Source organism: Nomascus leucogenys, chromosome 17, assembly GCF_006542625.1.
Source record: "Nomascus leucogenys isolate Asia chromosome 17, Asia_NLE_v1, whole genome shotgun sequence".
NCBI lineage: Eukaryota > Metazoa > Chordata > Mammalia > Primates > Hylobatidae > Nomascus > Nomascus leucogenys.
The window spans coordinates 35,939,987-35,955,198 of NC_044397.1; the positions used below are offsets into that span (position 1 = coordinate 35,939,987).

The 15,212-nt window shown below is 50.1% G+C and overlaps 1 protein-coding gene across 1 annotated transcript; it reads right to left on the reverse strand.

Annotated features, from left to right (window-relative positions):
- Window positions 1-386: 386 nt before the first annotated feature.
- Window positions 387-3,820, reverse strand: LOC100603878 (zinc-alpha-2-glycoprotein-like). The gene is made up of 2 exons (XM_003282756.3): window positions 3,740-3,820; window positions 387-1,481 (listed from the first exon to the last, which is right to left on the reverse strand). The coding sequence occupies exons 1-2, from the start codon at window positions 3,813-3,815 to the stop codon at window positions 1,213-1,215; spliced, it is 345 nt and encodes a 114-aa protein (XP_003282804.2). The 5' UTR covers window positions 3,816-3,820; the 3' UTR covers window positions 387-1,212.
- Between the last annotated feature and the right edge of the window lie 11,392 nt (window positions 3,821-15,212).

Sequence of the window (15,212 nt, forward strand, 5' to 3'; positions counted from 1 at the left end):
TGATCCGCCCGCCTCGGCCTCCCAAAGTGCTGGGATTACAGGCGTGAGCCACCGCGCCCGGCCTCTCCTTCCTCATAATTATCCACTTTGCCATTTCTATTCCTGTCCATCAAAGCTTCTCCCAGTGTCTTTCCTGATCACCTGTGCCCCATCCTCTCCTATTGCTGATATGCAGCCTGGGCCATTTTCCTTACCAAGACCTCCTATCCCTCATCCTTCAAACATCTGCTTATCTCTTGCCTCCTTTTGGAAACCTTCAGATCCCACGTAGCACCTTGGGCAGTTTTGTACTTAGAAGCCCATCTTTTGACACCCACTCTATGATAATTTAACACCAGCAGTTCACCAGGCCTGAGGTTGGCTGCCTTGGGGCCGGCAGTGTGGTTTAGGAGAAAGAGTGCTGGGCCGGGGGCACAGGGACCGTCTCTGCGCGGGCTCTGCCACCAGCTCCTCTGACCACAGTGCAGGTGCCCTTCCTGGGTCTGCATCTTATGGTGAGGAGGAACTTTAGGGCTGCAGGGAACTCTAACAGCCCACGGTTTGGAATCCAGCACTTCCTGAGCCCCCAGCATGGGCTACGGTGTGTGCCGGGTGCTTTTCTCTGTTGATTCCACAAATTTCAATTGAGCCAATATTGGCTGCACTCTGTCCTAGGCGATGGAGCTGCAAGGGAGATCAGGACAGACTGTGGCATCCTTCATAGAATAGACATAGTTAAATATTACAGACTTGTTTGGAGGTAGGTCTCAGTGCTCCAGTGTTTGCAGATTTCAACCAGATATTTTGGGAACATTTCACTGTCAACAGGTAGGACTGGCAGAGCCACCAGGTGAGCCCAGGTCTGAGTGACTTTCAGAGTGGCTCACTCTCCAGGTAACCTCCTTGGACAGGGGTGAGTCTGATGCCTTCTCATGGAGAGATCAGCCTCCGATGGGTGGGGTGTGGAGGTGAGAGGTCAGAGGTGCCTGGATAGGAAGTGACTCTGCCATCACTTCCTGTGTGAGCTGAGGCCTGGGATGAGGATGGGGCAATCGATGGGGAAGGGGGCAGCACTGTGCTGTGGGGTGGGTGGGATGCGGACATGTCTGTGTTTCTGCTGTGTCTCCTGTTCCTCCTCTGGGATTGGGACTATTTCCATCCTGCTGACCCCTTGCCATTTACACCTGGGGGGCTGCCTCTTGGGTTAGACCTTCCACCCCCGTGGTCTGTTGTTCACTGACCGTTACTGTCGTTGTAATACTCCATGATGTTGTTCAGGGTCTCCATAAAGATGTCCTCCCTGGCCTTCTGAACTTGGCTCTGCTTCTCCCAGTCCTCTACTCCTTCCACATGTTTCCATGGTCCCAGGGGCTCAGCCTTCCTGTCTTCACTGTTGTAGTGGAAGAAGGCACGGTCATTGAGGAAGACAGTGCCCTGCAGCCTGTGGGTGCCTTTGCCAGGCCTGGACAGCCCAGTGTAGAGATAGTTCAGAGAGTAATGACCTGCAAAAGAAAAGACTCTGAGGGCTGGGGTCCATGCAAGGGAGTCCCACTGTGGGGCTGCAGAGGGCCAGCGGGGGAGGCCTGGCCACTGGCTTCTTCCTCCCCAGCTCTCTCCTCTGCCATCAGCTTCACACCATCGGAGCCTCACTCAAGGAAACAAGCTCTACTTTCATGCTGGGGATGATATTTCAGAGACCATTCTGTGCCTTCACTACAGAGTTTAATCTGCTTGGCACAGAAGAAGATAACATTTCTCAGCCTCCTTATAGATACATTGGAACAATGTGACTGAGTTTTGTCAAACAAGAATGTGAGTGGAAGTGACTGATGTCTTTCTTCTGGTCCAAGGCCCTACCACCTGGCTTACCCCTACTGTCTCTTCTCCCTTTCGTTGACTATGGAGGCCACAGGATGAAACAGAAGAGTGCCAAGATGCAAACAGCCTGGATCCCTGAGTCACCCTGTGGAGGAGAGGAAGCTTGCCCAATCTGCATTGAACTTGACATGAGAAATAAACATTTCTAGTCTAACGGGACAAATACATATAGTTAGAAAGTGTAGGAAGGTGAATTTACTAGAAAACTCAAGAAGTGACCCAGAATGGATCAGCATAGGGTAAGGCTAGGTTACCTCTCAGAATTCCTGGCATTGTACCTTGCAGTTTGGTAGAAGATGGAAGCTGAGAGAGCGGGACATTTCCACAATTAGTTCCATAGTTAATTTAGAATATAATTTACACGAGTGTTAGTAATGTTGGAAGTAATATGGCAGATTTCTAAGTTAAGAACTGAAGTCATTCTTGCTCATGAGTTTCTGAATGTGATTAGCTTTTAAATCAGTATACCTTGAGTAAAACAGATTACCGTCTACAGTGTGGGTCAGCCTCATCTAATCAGTGGAAGGCATCAAGAGAATAGGCTGAGGTCCCCCAGAGAAGAAAGAATTCTGCCTCTAGACTACCCTTGGACTCAGGACCGCAACGCCGACTCTTTCCTGGGTCTCCAGCCTGCTGGCTTGCTTTGCTGATTTAGGACTTTTAGCCCTCAGAATTGTGTGAGCCACAAGAAATGTTAAATAAAACTCCTCCCTTTCTCTCTTTTGTATACACACACGTATATATTTAGTGTATATATACAGTGTATATTCATATATACATATATGCGTGTGTATACAATGTATATTAGTTTTGTTTCTCTGGAGAACCCCGAATAATTAAGATTTTGGTGCAGAGTGGGATTAATATTATAAATGTGATTATTATAAAACTAACATGAACACCTATTCTGACAACTTGCAAATGTCATAAATTTTATTTTTATTTTTTATTTTTATTTATTTATTTTTTTTGAGACGGAGTCTCGCTCTGTCGCCCAGGCTGGAGTGCAGTGGCGCGATCTCGGCTCACTGCAAGCTCCGCCTCCCAGGTTCACGCCATTCTCCTGCCTCAGCCTCTCCGAGTAGCTGGGACTATAGGCGCCCGCCACCACGCCCGGCTAATTTTTTTGTATTTTTGGTAGAGACGGGGTTTCACCGTGGTCTCGATCTCCTGACCTCGTGATCCGCCCGCCTTGGCCTCCCAAAGTGCTGGGATTACAAGCGTGAGCCACCGCGCCCGGCGCAAATGTCATAAATTTTAAACTCACACAACTGAGAAGCCATTCGCTTCCAAGTCTTTATCCTGCACATTCTCATGCCACAAACAGCCTCCTTCCCTTGTCCTATAAGTGACTCTTGATCTCCCCGAGCTCCCACTGTCTTCTCTTCCTGCCACTCGCCTTCCAGACCTACTGCAGCTGTGTCTGAGTGTGGGGTGAGGGCACGGGTTTCCTTCTAGCACCATCCCTCCAGCCGACCTGCCTTCCCACGTTCCCCTTGGGGCTGCTCTCTCTTTCCCTCAGCGTCAGGCAGGTGTACCCAGCCATCGGAAGGAGGGAAGGAACAGGAGCAGAAGCAGCTCCAGGCATGTGGTTCCTGCTCCGTCCTGGCTGTCTACCCCAAGCAAGTCGCTTGGTCTTTGTTTTCACTGTAAACTAGGGGTTTTAGATTCAGATTCCTGAAGGTCTTATTTCGGGCCAGCGCACAGGCTCCCTGAATGCTCCTGGAAGTGTGCGAGCTGAGGGAGTTGACAGTCTTGGACACCCGTTCCTGCCATATGCCAGGGAATCCCAGCTGCATCCAGCCCTTCTCCCAGCCACATGTCCTGTTCCTCACCTCCTTCCAGTCCTCTCCAGCACCCATCCCTTGCTTTCCCCACTCACCATCTTGGGTCTCCTGGGGGACAGCAGGACCCAGAAGGTGCAGCAGAGACAGCAGGACAGACACCATTCTTACCATTGTGCCTGCTTGGAGGGTTCTGGGCAGAAGGCACAGGTATTATCCCGGGTCCTGGGGCCATGCCCAGGGGAGGTGAATCTACAGGCCAATGAGAGTGCCAGGACGGACTCCTCCCCTGACAGTAAGAAAGAAGTATGCACGAGCCAGGCTGGCCAGAGATTGTGATCAGTGAGTCTACACACAGGATATGCAAATTCAGAGCTGACACAGTTGATCTCTGGACTAAGGATTTGTGTGTGCCTGGGGCGGAAGGATGCCAGTGTGTGGGAGGTGTGTGTGATGGGTGGCAGGTGCCTGGGTTGTGTCACCCTTCCAGTCTATTATGACACCCTCTGGGGTCACTTGGGTGTTGTCAGACCACACTTCATCCCTGCCTTCTGGAAAAACTCTCAACATGTCCAGGACATGGACCTGGGTAGACCCCAGCTGAGGTGGGACCCTCACTCTCCCACACCCGATCTTGCCAGAGCTGTCTGGAGGACATTCACATTCCCATCTCTCCCTCCTTCCTTTCTGTGCCTGTGGAATCCCAGCCTTCCATGATGGAAGCAGAAATAGCCGCATCCTCCTTTTGCAGCCTCCCTGACAATAGAACGAGCAGGTGTGCACGGGGTTTATGCTAAGCAAGTCGAAGCTACTGCCTTGGATATCGGGTCAAGTGTTAGGGAAACAAAGAGGAGGGCACAGTGGACAATGTTTTCTGGTGGTCTCGGCAGCGGCTGCAACTGCCAGCTCCTGGGGCAGTGGGGCTGCAGTAGCTGCGGGGGCCTCTGAGTTCCAGTCCCCGGGGATGTTGTAGATCCCGTGCTGTGGCCTCTGCTGCCCCCTGCTGGCAGCTCCTGTGTGTTTACCAGGCCGGTTGCTGGTGTGATTTTGACTGTTCCGCTCCTCTGGAATTCTGAGCCTGGATTCTCCATCCTTTCTTTGGATTCTGAGAGCTAACCAATAAATACGTTTATTTTCTGCTTAAGGTCAGAACTGCGTCAGAACTGCATTAGGTTTCTAGTAACAAATGCTCCTGGCGGATGCGGAGATCGGTACAAGGATTGTTTCCAGGCAATAGTTACTCAGGGAAATGGAGGGCTGGGAAGCTGAGATTGGTTACGGGGCCAGATTGGGGCTGAACGCAGTGAAAACACAGGGGTCTTGGGGGATCCTGGCAGGCCTGGTGTGCAGTGATAACTTCAACAGTTGGCTGAGGTATCTGTTGTGGTATATTGGAATGAAGTGCCCATTGAAGGTGTTGACTTAAAAAAAAGTCACAAAGCCAGGCGCGGTGGCTTAAGCCTCTAATCCCAGCACTTTGGGAGGCCGAGGTGGGCGGATCACAAGGTCAGGAGTTCGAGACTAGCCTGGCCAATATGGTGAAACCCCGTCTCTACTAAAAATACAAAAATTAGCTGGGTTTCATGGCGCGTGCTTGTAATCTGAGCTACTCCGGAAGCTGAGGCAGGAGAATCGTTTGAACCCGGGAAGCGGAGGTGGCAGTGAGCCGAGATCGCGCCACTGCCCTCCAGCCTGCTGACAGAGCGAGACTCCGTCTCAAAAAAAAAAAAAGTCACAAAATGGGTTATTTAATTTAAAAGGAGAGCTTGGGTCAGGCTCAGTGGCTCACACCTGTAATCCTAGTGCTTTGGGAAGCTGAAGTGGGAGGATCTCTTGGGGCCAGGGATTCTAGACCAGCCTGGGCATGGCAGCAAGACCCCACCCCTACCAAAAAAAAAAAATTAGCCAGGCATGGTGACATGTGCCTGTAGTTGCAGTTACACAGGAGGCTGAGGCAGGAGGATGACTGGAACCCAGCTACGATGGTGCCACTGCATTGCAGCATGGGTGACAGAGTGAGGCTCGGTCTTTTTTTTTTTTTTTTTCTTTTTTTAGAGGGAGTCTTGCTCTGTTGCCCAGGCTGGAGTGCAATGGCACAATCTCAGCTCACTGCAACCTCTGCCCCCCGGGTTCAAGCGATTCTCTTGCTTCAGCCTCCTGAGTAGCTGGGATTACAGGTGCCTGCCACCATGCCTGGCTAATTTTTGTATTTTTAGTAGGGATGGGGTTTTGTCATGTTGGCCAGGCTGGTCTCCAACTTTTGACCTCAAGGATCTGCCCAACTCGGCCTCCCAAAGTGCTGAGATTACAGGCGTGAGCCACCACGCCCAGCCTGGGGGTCTATATTTGGGCTGAATCCTAGAGCTTATGCTTTTGAGGCAGAGCCAACACAGAGGAAGCGGGTAAGGGAGGGGCTTTGTGTGGGGTTGGAGGTGGCTGCTGCAGGACAGGGCACAGCATAGCCACAGTGGCCTCACTCCGATTGGCTTTACTGGCTCTCACAGTACAGATCCCCTCAGGCAAGACCCCAAATGTAGTAAAATGTAGATTCATCTACAGTGAGACCCAGTGAGGAAACAGCAGGTGCATAGACTAGTAGAAAAATAAAGTGACTGGAATCACAGCATTGCAGCCTCTGAGGCCAAAGGCTCCAGAGATTGGGTTAAGGAGCAGTCCTGTGCTGCCCTCAGGACTGTGGCGGGAGCAGCGGCAAAGTGGCAGCTCCCAGGACTGGGGCAAGCCGGGCAGATTCCTCAATCCCTTTGTGGAAGTGAAGGCAACTCTATCTTGGACGCTGATCTGCCATGTTGACTTGTCATTAACCCTAGTTCTGGGAAGGCCTCTAAGATTTTATTTTTTTGAGATAGAGTCTCACTCTGTCATGCCAGCTGCAGTACAGTGGCCCAATAGCAGCTCACTGCAACCTCTGCCTCCCAGGTTCAAGCGATTCTCCTGCCTCAGCCTCCTAAGTAGCTGGGATTACAGGTGCCCATCACTACGCTCGGCTAATTTTTGTATTTTTAGTAGACAAGGGGTTTCACCATGTTGGCCAGGCTGGTCTTGAACTCCTGGACCTCAGGTGATCCGCTTGCCTCGGCCTCCCAAAGTGCTGGGAATACAGGCATTAGCCACTGTGCCTGCCCTAGACTGCCTTTGTATGACTAACAGATTAGCCACAAGATTAGAAATTATGGTTTAGGAGTCATGCAGCTGGAGGCTACAAAATTCTTACCCTTCCTAACCCACTCCTAAAATCAGTGCTTGAACATTTTTTTTTTTTTTTTGAGATAGAGTTTTGCTCTTGTCACCCAGGCTGGAGTGCAATGGTGTGATCTCAGCTTACTGCAACCTCTGCCTCCCAGGTTCAAGCAATTCTCCTGCCTCAGCCTCCCAAGTAGCTGGGATTATAGGTGCCCACCACCATGCCCGGCTAATTTTTTGTATTTTTAGTAGAGAGAGGGTTTTGCCTCAGGTGATCTGCCCGCCTCGGCCAAAGTGCTGGAATTACAGGCGTGAGCCACTGCGTCCAACCTAGTGCTTGAGATATTTTGCAGACCCTGCACTTGATGGATCGGCTGGCACCACCCAGATGGATATACTGGCTCAACCATCTCGTGGCCCCACCACTCAGGAACTGACTCAGCGCAAAAGGACAGCTTCAGCTCACTGAGAATTCATCTGCAACTCAACCAATCAACACTCTTGACTCACTGGTCTTCCCCCACACACCAAATTATATTTAAAAACCCTGATCCCCGAATGCTCGGGGAGACTGATTTGAGTAATAATAAAACTCAGGTCTCCAGCACAGCTGCCTCCGTGTGAATTATTTTCCATGGCAATTCCCCTGTCTTGATAGATCGGCTTTGCCTAGGCAGCGGACAAGGTGAACCTGTTGGGCAGTTCTACTCTTCCTTGGGCCCCTCAGCTTCCTTGGACTTTGGGGATAGGTTTGCATAGACCTGCCCACCTCAGAACATCCTTCTCCTATTGTAACTGCCCAAGGGGTTCACCTTGCCCGCAGCCGAGACACAGCCGATTTATCAAGACAGGGGAAGTGCAATAGAGAAAGATAATTCACCCAGGGCCAGCTGTGCCAGAGACTGGAGTTTTATTATTACTCAAATCAGTCTCCCTGAGTCGAGGATCAGAGTTTTTTAAATTTTTCTTCTTTTGAGACAGAGTCTCGCTCTGTTGGCCAGGCTGGAGTGTGGTGGCACGATCTCTGTTCACTGCAACCTCCACCTCCCAGCTTGAGGTGATTCTCCTATCTCAGTCTCCCTAGTAGCTGGGACTACAGATGCCCACCACCACACCCAGCTAATTTTTGTATTTTTAGTAGAGAAAGGGTTTCACCACATTGGCCAGGCTGGTCTTGAACTCCTGACCTCAAATGATCCACCCACCTCAGCTTCCCAAAGTGCTGGGATTGCAGGTGTGAGCTTTTACAGAGTTTTTAAGGATAATTTGGTGGGTAGGGGCCAGTGAATGGGGAGTGCTGGCTGGTTGGCTGGGGGTTGAAATCACAGGAACTCAGAAGCTATTCTCTTCTGCTGAGTCAGTCCCTGCGTGGGGGCCACAGATCTGGTTGACAAGTCCAGGTGGGGCCATCCGGTTGTTAGAAATGCAAAAACCTGAAAAGCCATCTCAAAAGGCCGATCTTAGGTTCACAATAGTGATGTCACCTTCAAGAGTGATTGGGGAAGTTGCAAATCTTATTACCTCCAGAATAATGGCTGGTAATACTTAGAATTCCAGCCCTTCTTATTCTAACTTGATGGCTGGTGGCCTTTCTTTCATTTTACAGGAACAATTTAGCTTTGGGGAAGGGCCATTATATTTAGTTTAAACTACAAGCTAAATTCCTTCCCAAGGTTAGTTCCGCCTACACCCAGGAATGGATGAGGACAGTTTAGACGTTAGAAGCAAGATGGGGTTGGTTAGGTCTGATGCGTTTCACTGTTATAATTTCCTTAGTTATAATTTCGCAAAGGCAGTTTCACTGTTCTCCCACCAGGGGTTGTGGAAAGGGAAGGTCGGGTGTCAGAGAAGGGTCTTTCAGGCTAGAGTGAGGCCTCTATTCTTGGGGTGGGTAGTTGGAGACCAGGACAGAGGAGTGCCCCTGTTTAGACATGGCCTTGTGAGGGCTGGCCTCTGGCTATTCTAAGCACAACAAGCCTCACCCCCACTTATCCTCACCTGGGGGTCCTCTTCCTTCAAGGCTGGGGCACCCGAGGAAGGACATGGATGACGACACAAAAGCAACTCTCATTTCCTAAATGTCCTTGAGTTTCAGGCATGGGTACTGCTTCTCCGAAGTCCCCTGAATACAGGGACACAGGTGCAGTCACATGACTTAGGCCTTTTTTTCTTTTCTTTTCTTTTTTTTGAGTCGGAGTCTTGCTCTGTCCCCCAGGCTGGAGGGCAGTGGCACGATCTCGGCTCACTGCAACCTCCGCCTCCTGGGTTCAAGCGATTCTCCTGCCTCAGCCTCGTGAATAGCTGGGATTACAGTTGCCCACCACCACACCCAGCTAATTTTTGTATTTTTAGTAGAGGTGGGGTTTCACCATCTTGGCCAGACTGGTCTTGAACTCCTGACCTCATGATCCACCTGCCTCGGCCTCCCAAAGTGCTGGGATTACAGGCGTCAGCCACCCTGCCCGGCCAATTTAGACCTTTAACTCTGCCATAACTCCTTTTCTTTAAAACATTGATTTTTTTTCTTTGATTTTTGAGACACGGTCTTACCCTGTCACCCAGGCTGGAGTGCAGTGGCCCGGCCCGATCTTGGCTCACTCTGCAACCTCCACTCCCCAAACTCAAGGGATCATCCCACCTCAGCCTCTGGAGTCCCAAATAGCTGAGACCACAGGCACATACATGCCACTACATCTGACTATTTTTTTATTTTTATTTTTTGTATTTTTAGTACAGACAGTCTTGCTATGCTGCCCAGGCTGGTCTAGAACTCCTGAGCTCAAGAATCCACCCACCTTGGCCTCTCAAAGTGCTGGGACTACAGGCCTGAGCCACTGTGCCCGGTCTGGAGTCTGCATTTTTAACGAGATCTCAGGTCATTTGTGTCCACACTGAACTTTGAGAAGCTCTGATTTATTTATTTATTTAGATAAAGTCACAATCTGTCACCCAGGCTGGAGTGCAGTGGTGAGATCTCAGCTCACTGCAACCTCTGCCTCCCAGGTTCAAGTGCCTCTCCTGCCTCAGCCTCCAAGTAGCTCCAAGATTACAGGCACCCACCACTACGCCTGGCTGATTTTTGTATTTTTTGTAGAGACTGGGTTTCACCATGTTGGCCAGGCTGGTCTTGAACTCCTGACCTCAAATGATCCACCTGACCTCAAGTGATCCGCCCATCTTGGCCTCCCAAAGTGCTGAGATTACAGGCATGAGCCATTGTGCCCAGCCCAAGAAGCTCTGATTTAAAATGCAGTACTCAATAAATTCATGAAGAAGGCAGTTGAAACAATCTCTAATATACGTGACAGTTTAGAGTTTATAAAATAATTCCATATTTGTTTTTTCATTTTATCTTTTTTTGTTTTGTGTTGCTTGTTTTGAGACAGAGTCTCACTCTGTCGCCCAGGCTGGAGTACAGTGGCGCAATCTCAGCTCAGTGCAACTTCCACCACCTGGGTTTAAATGATTCTCCTGCCTCAGCTTCCCGAGTAGCTGAGATTACAGGCACCCGCCACCACGTCCGACTAATTTTTGTAATTTTAGTAGAGATGGGGTTTCACCATGTTGGTCAGGCTGGTCTTGAACTCCTGACCTCAGGCAATCTACCTGCCTGGGCCTCCCAAAGTGTTGGGATTACAGGCATGAGCCACCACACCCAGCATACTTGAGTAATTTCCTTTTTTTTTTTTTTTTAGATGGAATCTTGCTCTGTTGCCAGGCTGGAGTGCAGTGGCACGATCTCGGCTCATTGCAACCTCCTTCTCCTGGGTTCAAGTGATTCTCCTGCCTTAGCCTCCTGAGTAGGTGAGACTACAGGCGCACGCCACCACGCCCAGCTAATTTTTGTATTTTTAGTGGAGACAAGGTTTCACCATGTTGGCCAGGATGGTCTCAATCTCTTGACCTTGTGATCCACCTGCCTTGGCCTCCCAGAGTGCTGGGATTATAGACGTGAGCCACCGTGCCCGGCCAGGAGTGCTGTCTTTTTATTAACTCCAGTATGTCCTTAGTTACCAGCGAAGCCTTTTGTTATAGCAGAGTAGCCTGCCTTACCCATAGAAGGGTCTTCTGTGTTCCACAGAGTATAATGTTGTCCGGGGGCTTTGTCTGAACAGTTCTGAGACATGGGCATTCAAGTTACAATGTAAGTGAATGAGTCATGGTTTTCTTTCCAATGCACAGGGCTTCAGTATTCTACTTGGTCACCTGGTCCAAAGATCTTTGAGGCGCGTTCTGTCTGCAACATATTTGCCCAGCATCTCCTGGGTGGCTCCACTTCTAAAATGGATAACACTTCCTTTACCGGCCCGGCTGTTGTTGCTGTGGTTGTTGTGGCCTCATCAGTTTCCATCTCAGAGGGCAACACTCTTAGCCATGTTCATTTATGAAATCCTTGGCTCAGCTACTATGAAACAGTGGAAAGAGCTGGGGTCCAGGTCTGTCCCTTCCTCTAACTTGCAGGGTAACCCTAGACTAGTCATTTTTTAATCTTCTCCCCAATTCTACTCTTCCTGCTCCATCAAGGCCTAAGTATGTACATCTGAGGAAGGCTAAATAATGGCCCCCAAAGATATCAGGTCCTGATCCCCGGAACCGGCGTTACTTTATTTGGAAAAAGCGGTCTCTGCAAATGTGATTAAGGATCTTTTTTTTTTTTTTTGGAGATGGAGTCTCGCTCTGTTACCGAGGCTGGAGTGCAGTGGCGCATTCTCGGCTCACTGCAAGCTCCGCCTCCCGGGTTCACACCATTCTCCTGCCTACAGGCTCCTGCCACCATGCCTGGCTAATTTTTTTGTATTTTTATTAGAGACGGGGTTTCACCATGTTAGCCAGGATGGTCTCGATCTCCTGACCTCGTGATCCGTCCGCCTCGGCCTCCCAAAGTGCTGGGATTACAGGCGTGCACCACTGTGCCCGGCAAAGGATCTTTTTTTTTTTTATTGAGATGGAGTCTCACTCTGTCGCATGGGCTGGAGTGCAGTGGCACCATCTCAGCCCACTGCAACCTCCGCCTCCTGGGTTCAAGCGATTCTCCTGCCTCAGCCTCCCGAGTAGCTGGAATTACAGGTACGTGCCACCAGGCCTGGTTAATTTTTGTATTTTTAGTGGAGACAGGGTTTTGCCATGTTGGCCAGGCTGGTCTCGAACTCCTGACCTCAGGTGATTCGCCCACCTCTGACTCCCAAAGTGTTGGGATTACAGGCATGAGCCACTGCGCTTGGCCCGATTAAATATCTTTAGATGGGAAGATAATCCTGGAGTATCCAAGTGGGCTCTAGAAGATGCAATTAGAAGTGTCAGTATAAGAGAGTGAGAAGGAGATCTGAGACAGATACCTAGAGAAGGCAATGTGGGAGCTGGGCGTGGTGGCTCACGCTGTAATCCCAGCACTTTGGGAGGCTGAGGCACATGGATCACCTGAAGTTGGGAGTTCGAGACCAGCCTGACCAACATGGCGAAACCCCCCAAAATACAAAAATTAGCCAGGTGTGGTGGCAGGCACATGTAATCCCAGCTACTCAAGAGGCTGAGGCCAGGCGCGGTGGCTCACGCCTGTAATCCCAGCACTTTGGGAGGCCGAGGCGGGCGGATCACGAGGTCAGGAGATCGAGACCATCCTGGCTAACACGGTGAAACCCCGTCTCTACTATAAATACAAAAAATTAGCTGGCTTGGTGGCAGGCGCCAGTAGTCCCAGCTACGTGGGAGGCTGAGGCGGGATAATGGCGTGAACCCGGGAAGCGGAGCTTGCAGTGAGCCGAGATTGCGCCACTGCACTCCAACCTGGGTGATGCAGCGAGACTCCATCTCAAAATAAATAAATAATAATAAAAAAAAAAGAGGCTGAGGGATGAGAACTGCTTGAGAGCCCGTGGGGCAGAGGTTGCCGTGAGCTGGGATCACGCCATTGCATGGTAGCCTGGGCAACAGAGCAAGACTCTGTCTCAAAAATAAAATAATAAGGCTGGGCGCAGTGGCTCACTCCTGTAATCCCAGCACTTTGGGAGGCTGAGGTGGGCTGATCACGAGGTCGAGAGATCGAGACGACGCTGGCCAACATGGTGAAACCCTGTCTCTACTAAAAATACCAAAAAAGCCCGGCATGGTGGCAGGTGCCTGTAATCCCAGCTACTTGGGAGGCTGAGGCAGGAGAATCGCTTGAACCCGGGAGGCAGAGGTTGCAGTGAGCCATGATCACGCCATTGCACTCCAGCCTGGGCAAAAAGAGTGAAACTCTGTCTCAAAAAATATATATATAAATAAAATAAAATAAAATAATATAAGTCAGCAGGCGGTGGCTCATGTCTGTAATCCCAGTACTTTGGGAGGCCGAGGCAGGAGGATCACCTGAGGTTCGGAGTTCGAGACCAGCCTGACCAACATGGAGAAAACCCGTCTCTACTAAAAATACAAAATTAGCTGGGCGTGGTGGCACGTGCCTGTAATCCCAGCTACTTGGGAGGCTGAGGCAGGAGAATCGCTTGAACCCGGGAGGCAGAGGTTGCAGTGAGCCAAGATCGCTCCATGGCACTCCAGCCTGGGCAACAAGAGTGAAACTCTGTCTCTAAAATAAAATAAAATAAAATAAAATAAAATAAAAATAAAAAAATAAAATAAAATAAAGATCTGGCCACATTAATTTTCCATGAAAAAAATCTGTCAGTGGCACATTAATGCCTGTAAGATGATGCCAAACTCCTTGCCTGGCCTGAGGTGCTCTTCACCGTCTGGTCCCTCATCTTCTCCCTCATGCTCAAGTACACAAACATACATGCCCACATTGACCCTCCTATGTTCACAATCGCTCTCACATACACACTCACACTCACTTGAGCCATGGTGCACTACAGAGTCCCTGTGATTGGGCTGTTTTACTTCTGTGAGTTTCACGAGCTCCTGCGACATCTCTCATAGAAAGAAAGTTGTTTCATCTCAACACATGTGTGGCAAAAACTGGTTTGTTCAGCATGGAATAGAAAATGGTTCTGCTGCTAGGCGCAGTGGCTCATGCCTGTAATCCCAGCACTTTGGGAGGCCGAGGCAGGAGGATCACCTGAGGTCAGGATCTTTCCTTTAGAAGAACTGATTGTTGAAACCATGACTCTGAAATTCCACATTTAAACATATTTGTACCTCAACTCATGTTTTTCAATATCATGAAAAGTCCATCCAGGCCAGGCACAGTGGCTCACACCTGTAATCCCAGCACTTTGGGAGGCTGAGGCGGGCAGATCACAAGGTCAGGAGTTTGCGACCACCCTGGCCAACATGGTGAAACCTCGTCTCTACTAAAAATACAAAAATTAGCTGGGCATGGTGTCAGATACCTGTAATTCCAGCTACTCCATAGGCTGAGGCAGGAGAATCATTTGAACCTGAGAGGCAGAGGTTGCAGTGAGCCGAGATGGTGCCATCACACTACAGCTTGGGCAACAGGGTGAGACTCCGTCTCAAAAAAAAAAAAAAAGTCCATCCACAAAAAATGCATATTTTAACATAAATGATTATTAGAAATATCTAACAATATGTGACATTTCAATACACATGATTATGTTGATATTATGCAGCTGTAAAAGAGAACAAGGCAGGCTGGGCCTGGTGGCTTACGCCTGTAATTCCAGCACTTTGGGAGGCCAAGGCGGGCAGTTCACTTGAGATCAGGAGTTCAAGACCAGCCTGGCCAACATGGCGAAATCTTGTCTCTACTAAAAATATTACACAAAAAAATTACTCAGGCGTGGTGGCGTGCGCCTGTATTCCCAGCAACTCGGGAGGCTGAGGCAGGAGAATCGCTTGAACCCAGGAGGCGGAGGTTGCAGTGAGCCGAGATCACACGACTGCACTCCAGCCTGGGACGACAGGGCTAGACTCTGTCTCAAAAACAAAAAAAAAGAAAAAGAAAAAGAACAACGAGGCTCTGTGAGTACTGACACAAATCCCCAGCATAAAAAGTGAAAAAAGCACACCTTTGTGGAAGTGTGAATAGTCTGCTCCCATTTCTACTAGCAAACACACCTGTGTGAACACTGAGCTTTCTGTCCAGTCTGGAAGGGGAGGGCGGGGCCTTCCCGGGAGTGAAGGGGGTGGGGCAGACCCGGACCCTCCAGGGAACGCCCTTGAGTAACTCCCGCACTTGGGACCCGTTTCCACCCAGGACCACAGGCTCAAGATGGCCTGGTAGATGCAGCCGGCACGCGCCTCTCCTCTGACGGGAACCGAAGGAGCCGGTAGGTTTTCACACTTGCAGCAGATCGGCTGAGAGAACGGGGGATTCAGCCGAGAAGCCACCGGGAGCCCGAGGAGCGGAGCAGAGGCACCCAGGCAGCCTGCGCGGAGAAACTGGATGGGCGGGGACAGCCTGCAGCCCCC

Coding starts and splice junctions, on each gene's coding strand:
- LOC100603878 (XM_003282756.3), bottom strand. CDS start 3,815: ATGGTAAGAATGGTGTCTGTCCTGCTGTCTCTGCTGCACCTTCTGGGT. Junction 1,482..3,739: donor CCCCCAGGAGACCCAAGATG/GTGAGTGGGGAA, acceptor TTTCTTTTGCAG/GTCATTACTCTCTGAACTAT.